Raw genomic sequence first — 12,611 nt, forward strand, 5'->3', positions numbered from 1 at the left:
AAATATCTGTAAGGGGTATCTTATGTGGCCATGTGCAGCATGATATGGGGGCAAATATCTGTATGGGGCATCGTATGTGGCCATGTACAGCATGATATGGGGGCAAATATCTGTATGGGGCATTTGTATGGGGCCATGTGCAGCATTATATGGGGGCAAATATCTTTATGGAGCATCATATGGGGTCATAATCAACATTTGTGGAGCATTATACGGGGCAAATATCTGTATGGAGCATCTTATGTGGCCATGTGCAGCATTATATGGAGCAGTTATCTGTATGGAGCATCTTATGGGGCCATGTGCAGCATTGTTGTGAGTTCTGTTTTTGGGCTCCCTCTGGTGGTTACTGATGGTACTGGGTGACTTGTCTTTCCTGGGTCTCTGGGTTCCACCTGTTCCATCAGGATATGGGAGTTTCCTATTTAACCTGGCCTTGCTGGCATTTCCTCGCCGGTTATCAATGTATCCAGTGTGTCTTGTTACCTCTGCTCCCTGCTCCTAGAACCTTCTGGTCAAGCTGTTTGGATTTTCCTGTTTTGGTGTTTTGCTTTATTTGGTTTTTTAGTCCAGCCTGCAGATATGTGATTCTTTGCTGCTGGTTGCTCTAGTGGGCTGAAATTGCTCCTCATGTACCATGAGTTGGCACATGAGTTCAAGTAATTTCAGGATGGGTTTTTGAAGGGTTTTTCGCTGACCGCGCAGTTCACTTTTGTATCCTCTGCTATCTAGCTTTAGCGGGCCTCATTTTGCTGAAACTGTTTTCATACTGCGTATGTGCTTTCCTCTCATTTCACCGTCATTATATGTGGGGGGCTGCTATTTCTGTGGGGTATTTCTCTGGAGGCAAGAGAGGTCTGTGTTTCTTCTAATAGGGGAAGTTAGATCTTCGGCTGGAGCGAGACGTCTAGGATCATCGTAGGCACGTTCCCCGGCTACTTTTATTTGTGTGTTAGGTTCAGGGTCGCGGTCAGCTCAGGTTCCATCGCCCTAGAGCTTGTTTGTATCTGTGCTTGTCCTTTAGTGATCCCTGCCATTGGGATCATGACACAGCATTATATGAGGCAAATGTCTGTATGGAGCATCTTATGGGGTCATAATCAACATTTGTGCAGCATTATATGGGGCATATTTTAACATGGAGCATCTTATGGAGCCCATCATAAACTGTATGGAGCATTATATGGGGCTCATGATTCAATATGGATATTCAAAAACATTTAGCCTACTGATGTCTCAATTAATTTTACTTTTATTGGTATCTATTTTTATTTTTGAAATTTACCAGTAGCTGCTGCATTTCCCACCCTAGGCTTATACTCGAGTCATTAAGTTTTCCCAGTTTTTTGTGGCAAAATTAGGGGGGTTGGCTTATACTCGGGTCTGCTTATACTCGAGTACATACGGTACATTTTTACCACCAAGATTGCGTGTTAGCCCCAGATTTTACATTTTTGAAATGGGTAAAAATGGCACCAAAATTTGACCCACAATTTCTGCTGAATGTAGAAGTACCTTACATATGGCTGTACAGTACTGCTTAGCCACCTGGCAAAACTCGGGAGGGACGGAGCGCTATTTGCTTCCTGTAGCGCAGATTCTCCTAGAATAGTTTTCAGACTCCATATACAGAGACCCTAAGTGGTAGAAAAGCAGAATCCTCTCTCACGTGACCCCATTTTGGAAATTATACCCCTTTGGGTATTGACGATTTTGATTTCATGGGTGTATTCCAGAAACAAGCAGTAGTGGATGTTACTGAATGAAAATTGCTAATCTTCTATTGTAGTGCCCGTACATTGTAGTGCCTAATACTGTATGTTGTAGTCACCAGTACATTGTACCTAGTATGCCCAGCTCGTGCTTCTGGAGACACACACCTATAAAATAGGCGGGCTCTCATCGCTACAGAAATGCCAAACATGTGGACACTGAATGTGGCTCAGGCACACTGGGCCTCAGAAGGGAGGGGGCATTTGGATTTGGGAGTGCAGAATTCACTGGATTTCTTTTGAGGGAAGAGGTAAAATAATGCTTTTCCAGAGCCTTTGTATTACCAGCAATGTGGAAGCCCCCAATATTTCCTTTAACAGATTACAGACCTGAGTGGGGACTTGCTTTTATTGTGGATTGAGTTGAAGCTTTTATGGCGAACATTTTACAGAACATTTAGGAGCACATTTATCCGGTGCTCTACGCTGAGCACTTACTTTTGGGTTTCAATCTAAATGTCTGAGTGACATGACAGATGAAACCCCCGAGGTATCCAGTGCCTCCATCTGCCTCATTATAGGGAATCTTCCACGTGGGGATTCCATCTGAATCACGTATTTTGAAGATTTACATGGAGACCCCCGTGTAAGCGTTCAGTGCAGAGTGCAGGATAAATGTGAGCCAAGCCATACTATGATCTTTGATCTTTGTGAGGCAATATGAACAAATTAACAGCAGGCGAAGAATTGGTTTTACTTTTTTTTTGCCATTCCTCGTGCGGTATAAGTGATTAGGAGACTTTATTCTTCGGGTCGGTGCGATTTCAGCCATACCAGATTTATATCGGGTTTTTATGTTTGGCAGCTGTCACACAGTAGAAGATACTTTTTATTGAAAAAAATAGTTTTTGCATACACATATTTAGACAGCTATATTTTTTCAATATTTTGGCTCATATTTCTTGCGGGATGAGTTGACGTTTTTATTGGCACCATTTTCGGGCACATGACTTTTTTTTTATTGCTTTCTATTCCAATTTTTGAAAACCAGAATGAACAAAAACTAGCTATTCAGGATTTTTTTTATACCGTTCCACGTGTGGTAAAATTGATAAGGCAGCTTTAGACTTCAGATCAGTATGATTACAGCAATACCACATTCATAACATTTTCTTGTATTGGCGCTTATACTCAATAAAAACTATTTTATAGAAAAAAAATATTTTTGCATCAATTTATTCTGAGCTATAACTTCTTTATTTTTTCCACTGATAAAGCAAGCTGCGATATAGTTCTTTGCGGGACAAGATGATATTTTCAGCAGTACAATTTTTATTTACATTCGTCTTTTTTATCACATTTCATTACACTTTTTGTTTGGCGCTATGATGATAAAGCATGGTTTTTGCCTTATTTTTTAGTTCTTTTATTTACAGAGTCTATTAAAGGGGTTAACTAGTGTAACAGTTTTATAGGTTAGGTTGTTCGATGCAGCAATACCAAATATGTGTACTTTTATTTTTACATAAATGTATTTATTGGATTAATATTTTTTCAATTTTTTTGTTATTTATTTCGGGATTTTTTAAATATTTTTACAATTTTTAATAACTTAAAAAAAAAACTTTTTTTACATTGTCCCACGATGAGAAATCATCCTTCCACTGACATATCACTGATCTGATACTCTGTAATGATTCTGCCCTGCAGGGCATCAGAGCAGTGTCTGACTGGCAGGGAGGAGTCATGTCAGCTCCTGCTCTTAGCAGGCACTCACAGGCCACCTTATCTGAAGGACTTCATGGAAATTTTGCAGCCTGGGGTCACCATAGAGACCATCGGTGCAACGCAATCGCATTGTGCTGCACATATGGGAGCTCACTCCCTGTGCGATGCTCTTCGATGTTGTTGTTACTATTGACAGTGGCATTAAAGGGGTTAAACGTCCACACTCTGATTGTAGGCTTGCTTCAGGCGTTGCATTGTGGGCCCAAGCAATCGTGGTGCCGTATATATACTTCTTTTTGCAGGAAGACAGAGAAGTATATATCCTGAAGTGCAGTCATGAAAACTATCATGATGAATCTCCAGCCTTAAAAAACACACCTACAGTAGGGAAAATAAGTATTTGACACACTGAAGATTTTGCAAGTTTTAACACCTACAAAGAATGGAGAGGTCTGTAATTTTTATCTTAGGTGTTATGATCCGGTGACCTTGGAGCAGCATTAGAACTTTCACTGGAGAAGGTGGTCACTATACTGACCGCACTCCTGAACTTAACACCGCAACTAGAAGTAGCCGTGGAGTGTACCTAACAATCCTATACACCTCGTCACAGCCGGAGAACTAAATACCCCTATAGATGGAAATAGGAAAACTATCTTGCCTCAGAAGCAGATCCCCAAAGGATAGACAGCCCCCCACAAATATTGGCGGTGAGTCGGAGAGGAAAAAACATACACAGGCAGAAAAACAGGATTTAGCACAGGAGGCCACTCTAGCTATATAGGACAGGATAGGACAGAGTTCTGTGTGGTCAGTATTAAAACCTTTCAAAAATATCCACAGCAGAATATACAAAAACTTCCTACATCTAACTAAAGATGTAGGAGCGTATATCTGCAACTCCAGCGAATCCTACAATCAGAGCAGGAATACAAACAAAAACAAGAACACCGCAGTGTGCCACAGACACAAAAAACCAAACACTTATCTTTGCTGAATTTGGCAGCTAGCAGGAGAAGCCAGAAAGTGATCCAACACTTCACAAGGAACACTGACAACTGGCAAGGGCTAATGAATCCTGCACACTTAAATATCCCAGTCAGAACAGCAATTAGCAGATACACCTGGCCAGGACTGTGACTCAGAGACAACTGCATTCCCACCTACAACCACTGGAGGGAACCCAAGAGCAGAATTCACAACACTTAGGTACACTTCAACTGTGAGAGGCAGAATCTTAAAAAAAATCCAGGCGGAGAAACACTGATAAGGACTTGCTGCATTCCATCATTATAATGAGTGAGAAGACAAGCAGTACAGTGACAGAGCTTTTATCTATTCAGCACTTAGAAGGTGCATGTGTCACAATCCATTTTTGGATTTGTGGCAGCTCTGGTTCCACTATGTTTTAAATGTAGCTTTTTTCCTTTCAGGCCAGCGGGGGTTAATGTCAGTTTCCCTTGCTGACATCCTGCTGCAACTGCAGAGTTGCTAGGTTTTCTGATGTGAGTGGTGACCACTCCCACCATCCTTTAAATGGTCACCTGATGCATCAGCTGACTGTTGGTGATAGAGTTTCTCTATGGAGACCAGCCTTGCAGTTGCAGCTCTCTGGTGTCAGCTACTTATGGAGTTTGGAGTCCTGTTTCTGTTTAATCTGCAGTATGGAGCTTGGCAGCGGAGTCTGGAAGCTAAGTGTTGTGTTTATTTCTTGTCCGTCTTGTGTTTGTCACTATCCCCTGCGTTTGTACCATCTGCAGGGCTGAGGCTAGCGCCCTTGCTGACCAGTGCACTAGCCAGGGCAGAGTGAGGTGACAGCGAGGGATGAGGATCGTGATGGCGGTGGGGGGAAGGACCCACTTAGGGCAATAGAGGGGTGAAGGGGCAGGCTTAGGTTAGAGCAGGAGGGGTCCATCCCTCATTTCCTATTGGTAGGGCCTTCCTCACCCCTTTACATTGAGTATTTATAGTGCCGTCTCCTGACCAACCTCCTGTTGGGTCATTACATTTTGTGACCGCATGTCTACGACATTTTATACTTGCGTACTGAAGGAGCTGTTAGTCCTGTAAAACTCAAAAGTCTACACTTGTTCAGCATCTAGGTTGTATTCAACTCCCCATACATCTATAGTGATGACACATGATATGCAACTGCTGGAGCCAATCACTAACTACAGCTGCTGTAGTCACATATCATATCAACACGTCATATCTGGGGGTCCAGGGAAGTGCAGTCTTGGTTGCAGAAGGATGATGGTGAAAGAATACTCATTTTATTATTTACCTTAATTATAGGTCGTTTAATAATAAATAAGTCATGGAGTAGGATAATCCTTTAAGACTGAAGCTTGATTAGAGATACTTGCAATAGAAAATGGGAGCAATTTACCAAGGCTGGCAAAAAGTGGAGCGGCTACCCAACCAATCAGGTAAAAAAGGACTTAGAGTCTTGGACCAATGAAATGTAGCATTTCTTTTAGAGAAAGGAGCATTGGTTCACTGGACTCTGGTCCAGTAATCTATGATCTGCAAATCTCCTTACCTCCAGGTATTCCAGCTCTACTTTTTATTACATCCCATATAGAAACAAGGAAGTTCAATGCCAAGTTATTGAAAAATAAGACAAATTTTATTTCAAGATTTCTAAACATAACAATTAAAATACATATAATACATATAAAGGGGACACAACCACAAAGTAAACTGCAACACAATAATATGTACCAAAAAGTATTACAGCATCTATTTTTGGGAAAAATCCATATTTACCACTATATAATATTTTGTATTAGCTCACTCTGTGGTGTCCAAAACCCCATCATCCATAGATTCACTAGATAAGTGATTCCAATAGGTATCCTATATAAAATGCCCAGTGTAAAATGCTAGTGCTAAACCACTGATACAATTAAAGTACTATATATGGATGGGTAGACTTGGATCCACAGTGTGCTACATTCAGGCTTGATACTCATACATTATATAACCAGCACCCATTTTCCATTGTTTACCAATGTGTATGCTACAATGAGCAATGTCCGATCTCATATACTTATAAAGTGCTTACTGCATTCTATTATACATAAAGTGCAAAGTGCTACCTACAGAAATAGCCTTCAGTATAGACAATATATTGCTATAGTAAGCAGGGACACATAGTTTATATAGAAAGTACAAGTAACAATCGAAGGTGCAGCATGGTACATAACCTGTGTCAGCAGTGAAGACCCAGACGCGCGTTTCGCGGTAGCTTTTTCCAGGGGGAATGTCGTGTGAGGTATCATAGATCTGTGCTCCTTATATATACCCTCCTGCTGATGTATACCGCGGCTAGATAGTGGCGCTTCTGTTACTTTAGACCGGATGTGACGTCCTCTCAGCTCAGCGTCTCACGTGGCAGGTCCACTCCCCCTCCGACGCGTCAGAGAGAGGGCGGAATCTGCAGCGCTGTGGACGCGTCACCAAGGTGACACACTAAACCGGAAGTCTCGTGAAGCGCACTGTCGCTCTGCTATAGACGCTGGCTAAAGGACTACAGTTCCAATAGTAACGCTGGCTAAAGGACTCAGTTGTCCATCATAGTGGCGCTATGTCAATCTAATAGTGGCAGTGGTTCTAGAACTTACGCTGCAAAGTAGCGCTACACTGCTCCATCGGTAACTCTGACCGAGAAAGCTTATGCTCTCCACTATAATAACGCTCCATCGTTGTACTACTGACACTCACTATAGGACTTTCACTATCCAATATGGTAGATCTACTGGACCCCAAGTGTAACTTTGTGAAAGACATAAAATAGGTGAAATTTCTCTATGAATATTACACCCATGTGAACTGGATGAATGCATAATTAATTAAAAAAACATACCATAATATTGCCATTATTATGCATTAATATTGTGTAAAGAATAAAAAGAGTTGTGCCAATGATTGATCCCACAGTAGAATGTGAGTCTACACCACATTTTTATAGTGAATATACTCTACTGTAAAAACAACAGACAAGTGCATTTAGAAGAATTTTCTTTAAATAAAGGGGACGCAGATATAGATCCACCAGTTCTTCTATGCCAGCGAAGATCATAGCATCTGAGAGGAAAAGTCGCAGCAGGATATAGATGACAATAAGCTGAAAAACTAAAACAACTAAAATTAAACATTAGAAAAAACATATATAAAACACATATATAACATAAAGAACACATATGTACATAAAAATAAAAACCTAAAAAGCACCGAGAATGACACTTAAAGGAATGGAGCGAAGCTCAAGACTTCATTTAGGCCGTATGGTTGAACCGAATTGATTTTAAAAATCCATTTAGCCTCCAATTGGGCCAGGTTTTTCCGCCAATTCCCTCTCGGGAAATGTCAGTCTCTGTGAAATTGTATGTAAGTACTTGGACTTTTATTTAAAGCCTCTGGTCTACACACTGCCATCATACATCAGGGACACAGGGGACTTTCTGTCCAAAATTGAAGGGATACCATTAGAAAACGATACATGGTTTGTAACATTGGATGTGGAATCCTTATATACGTCCATCCATCATAATGATGGAATAAGGGCAGTGAGGACTTTTTTGGCTATGACGGATTATAGCACAGAATTGATTGAATTTTTGATCATTCTTTTAGAGTTTTCGTTAACACATAATTTTTTCATCTTCAAGGAAATTATTTATTTACAGAATCAAGGGACGGCTATGGGGGCGGCTTTTGCCCCCTCATATGCAAATTTATTTTTGGGAGCATGGGAAAGGAACATCTTTTTCACGAGACCCATTGCATTCATAGAGAAGGTCCTGTTCTGGGTGCGATTTATTGATGACATCTTTCTGATATGGCAGGGCACAGAACAGGACCTTCTCGCCTTCCTTGATGTGTTGAATGATAACAAGATAAACGTGAGACTCACTTGCAAGTACAGTCAGACGAGTGTTGAATTTTTGGACGTGTTGGTAAATAGAGGAATGGATGACCGGATTGAAACTGATGTACATCGTAAGGAGACGGCGGTCAACGCCTTACTGCATGCATCATCATCACATCCACAACCATTAATCAATGGCATACCAACTGGACAGTTCTTAAGGATTAAAAGGATCTGTTCTAATAATGATTCTTTCAAAACACAGGCCGAAGCTCTATCTGCCAGATTTGTGAACAGAGGCTACTCAAAACGCTGCATAAAGAAAGGATGGAAAAAAGCTAACTCAACCAGAAGAGAAGATCTGCTGCAAACCAAGAATTAAACCTCAAGAGGACCCAAAGGTGAGATTCATATCGACATATAGTGATAAGTGGCCTAGTGTGAGACAAGCACTAAACAAATACTGGCCAATGTTAACCACGGATAAAACATTGTCAAAATATCTTAATGTACAACCGTTGATTACATATAGAAGATCTCACAATTTGAAGGATCTACTGGTCCACAGTTACCATGCAGGACAGGCCCCAGGAAGAGTATTTGGATCAAGGGGTCCTAACTGGGGCTTCTATCCTTGCAACGATTGTATAGCCTGTCCAAATATGTTCCAGGCTTGTTCATTTGAATCCAGTGATGGAAAACACACATACACTATTACACAGAACATTACGTGCAATAGTGTTGGTGTAGTATACTATGCTGTGTGTCCTTGCAACAAAATCTATGTGGGCCTAACCTCCAGACCTCTAAAAGTACGTGTCAGGGAACATTATAGGGACATACTAAACTCTAAAGATGTTACTGATGTTGCAACGTTAAAACCTGTCCCGAGACACTTCAAATTAAAACACAATAGCAATGCAAAACTTCTGAAGGTAACCGGCATTGACAAAGTATATATTGATCAGAGGGGAGGGAATTGGCGGAAAAACCTGGCCCAATTGGAGGCTAAATGGATTTTTAAAATCAATTCGGTTCAACCATACGGCCTAAATGAAGTCTTGAGCTTCGCTCCATTCCTTTAAGTGTCATTCTCGGTGCTTTTTAGGTTTTTATTTTTATGTACATATGTGTTCTTTATGTTATATATGTGTTTTATATATGTTTTTTCTAATGTTTAATTTTAGTTGTTTTAGTTTTTCAGCTTATTGGCATCTATATCCTGCTGCGACTTTTCCTCTCAGATGCTATGATCTTCGCTGGCATAAAAGAACTGGTGGATCTATATCTGCGTCCCCTTTATTTAAAGAAAATTCTTCTAAATGCACTTGTCTGTTGTTTTTACGGTAGAGTATATTCACTATAAAAATGTGGTGTAGACTCACATTCTACTGTGGGATCAATCATTGGCACAACTCTTTTTATTCTTTACACAATATTAATGCATAATAATGGCAATATTATGGTATGTTTTTTTTTATTAATTATGCATTCATCCAGTTCACATGGGTGTAATATTCATAGAGAAATTTCACCTATTTTATGTCTTTCACAAAGTTACACTTGGGGTCCAGTAGATCTACCATATTGGATAGTGAAAGTCCTATAGTGAGTGTCAGTAGTACAACGATGGAGCGTTATTATAGTGGAGAGCATAAGCTTTCTCGGTCAGAGTTACCGATGGAGCAGTGTAGCGCTACTTTGCAGCGTAAGTTCTAGAACCACTGCCACTATTAGATTGACATAGCGCCACTATGATGGACAACTGAGTCCTTTAGCCATTGTTACTATTGGAACTGTAGTCCTTTAGCCAGCGTCTATAGCAGAGCGACAGTGCGCTTCACGAGACTTCCGGTTTAGTGTGTCACCTTGGTGACGCGTCCACAGCGCTGCAGATTCCGCCCTCTCTCTGACGCGTCGGAGGGGGAGTGGACCTGCCGCGTGAGACGCTGAGCTGAGAGGACGTCACATCCGGTCTAAAGTAACGGAAGCGCCACTATCTAGCCGCGGTACACATCAGCAGGAGGGTATATATAAGGAGCACAGATCTATGATACCTCACACGACATTCCCCCTGGAAAAAGCTACCGCGAAACGCGCGTCGGGGTCTTCACTGCTGACACAGGTTATGTACCATGCTGCACCTTCGATTGTTACTTGTACTTTGTATATAAACTATGTGTCCCTGCTTACTATAGCAATATATTGTCTATACTGAAGGCTATTTCTGTAGGTAGCACTTTGCTCTTTATGTATAATAGAATGCAGTAAGCACTTTATAAGTATATGAGATCGGACATTGCTCATTGTAGCATACACATTGGTAAACAATGGAAAATGAGTGCTGGTTATATAATGTATGAGTATCAAGCCTGAATGTAGCACACTGTGGATCCAAGTCTACCCATCCATATATAGTACTTTAATTGTATCAGTGGTTTAGCACTAGCATTTTACACTGGGCATTTTATATAGGATACCTATTGGAATCACTTATCTAGTGAATCTATGGATGATGGGGTTTTGGACACCACAGAGTGGGCTAATACAAAATATTATATAGTGGTAAATATGGATTTTTCCCAAAAATAGATGCTGTAATACTTTTTGGTACATATTATTGTGTTGCAGTTTACTTTGTGGTTGTGTCCCCTTTATATGTATTATATGTATTTTAATTGTTATGTTTAGAAATCTTGAAATAAAATTTGTCTTATTTTTCAATAACTTGGCATTGAACTTCCTTGTTTCTATATGGGATGTGATTATAATGGAAGTGCCACTTTCCTAGGCCTAGAGTCCTTTTTGATTTTTCTACTTTTTATTAGCTGGGCTGGCATGATGTCATCATAGCAGTGTGATGTCATGTCAGCCCAGCCTAGCAAAAGAGAAGCTGCAGATGATAGGAGGTAAAGAGATTCGCAGGTCCCTGACCTAGCCAGTGAACCGGGGTCCTGAGAATCGATTCTCTCATCTCTAGTTTCATTCGTTGCTATGTACAAATCTTCTCCTTGGCACAAGTTTATATACTGTAAATCTCCACCAATATTTTTTCCTTAATTATTTTCCTTCCCGATTAGTCAATGACAATAGATAGATCTTGTCAGTCATGGAAGGTATAAATATAAAAAAGCATACATTAAAACTGCCTTACCATTCATCATTTCATTGTCAGAAAATTCTGCGGTCTCATCCACCCCAAGAAAGATGCCAACTGAAGCAACAACAGTGACAGGGTAAATTGTAACTGTGTAGCGCACATACTTCTCAAAAATGAATATTTCCATCAGGAACCTTGGAGACAAAGACAATAATAAAGACACTGAACTGTTAACGATCTAAATTTCTTACACGTGAATTCGCCGCACACAAAATATAATGGTGTGTAGCATTAATTCACTAGATCGGCTATTCTAGATGCAAATTTCACTGAATGCCACAAGAAGTCAGTGTACAAGGGTCTCCCATATATCATCATGGTAGCAATGGAGAATGCCAACCTGAAAGTTGCAGCATGCCATATTAATGTCATTATTTGGGCTGTTGAGTGCACCTCGTTAAAATGAGTTTTTTGCCTTTTTAATGAGTTTGTTAATTTTATTAACTATTATACCATGTCCAAGGCAGAAGACAGCAGACCACATTTTACCATTTGAAAAAGAAGAATCCTTGCACATTAGTTAATTTTCAGGAATCATGAATAGTATAATTAGGGTTACACAACTCTGACAATCCATACACATAGCCACATAGGAAAAGATGGGTTGACATATTAGGAATAATGTAACGTGCTTCTTGTAGACAGTATAGATAATTTTTATCCCCATTGTGAGTATAGTCTGCTGTAAGTCCTACAATTTGGGAAGATTAAAAACATTATTGGCATCAACAGAGTCAGACCATTTTTAGTTTTGAAAATGTGACTGGTATAAGATGGGATGGATAAGATATCTAAACGTCATGTTGTATTACTGTATGTGCTTCTAAGCTCCAGCGCTGAGCCCACATCGATCCACCCATGGCTGTTAACCCGTTAAATACCGCTGTCAATCTCTGACAGCGGCATTTAATGTGATCACGCCGGAAGCGTGTCACTAATCCCGCCATCAGCGCCCGTTTAACATGACCATGGTTCGTCAATAAGTTGGCATGACAACCCGGGGTCTGCAGGAGACCCCTGTGGTGGGCATTGCCGGATTGCTATGAGCGCCGCCCAGTGGTTGGCGCTCATAGAAAGTGAGCATTTCTGCTATATACAGGAGATCTGATTAAAGCCTATATGTAGCAGAGGCAATTGG

At 40.6% G+C, this 12,611-nt stretch overlaps 1 protein-coding gene across 1 annotated transcript in view; it reads right to left on the bottom strand.

Moving 5' to 3' along the window:
• The window catches only part of LOC138642660 (uncharacterized), a 54,755-nt gene that overhangs the window by 19,169 nt on the left and 22,975 nt on the right, over positions 1 to 12,611 (bottom strand). The window contains exon 6 of the mRNA XM_069730972.1: positions 11,468 to 11,607. Coding sequence (XP_069587073.1) covers positions 11,468 to 11,607 — 140 coding nt within the window. The remainder of the gene's footprint in view (positions 1 to 11,467; positions 11,608 to 12,611) is intronic.

Source organism: Ranitomeya imitator, chromosome 6, assembly GCF_032444005.1.
Source record: "Ranitomeya imitator isolate aRanImi1 chromosome 6, aRanImi1.pri, whole genome shotgun sequence".
NCBI lineage: Eukaryota > Metazoa > Chordata > Amphibia > Anura > Dendrobatidae > Ranitomeya > Ranitomeya imitator.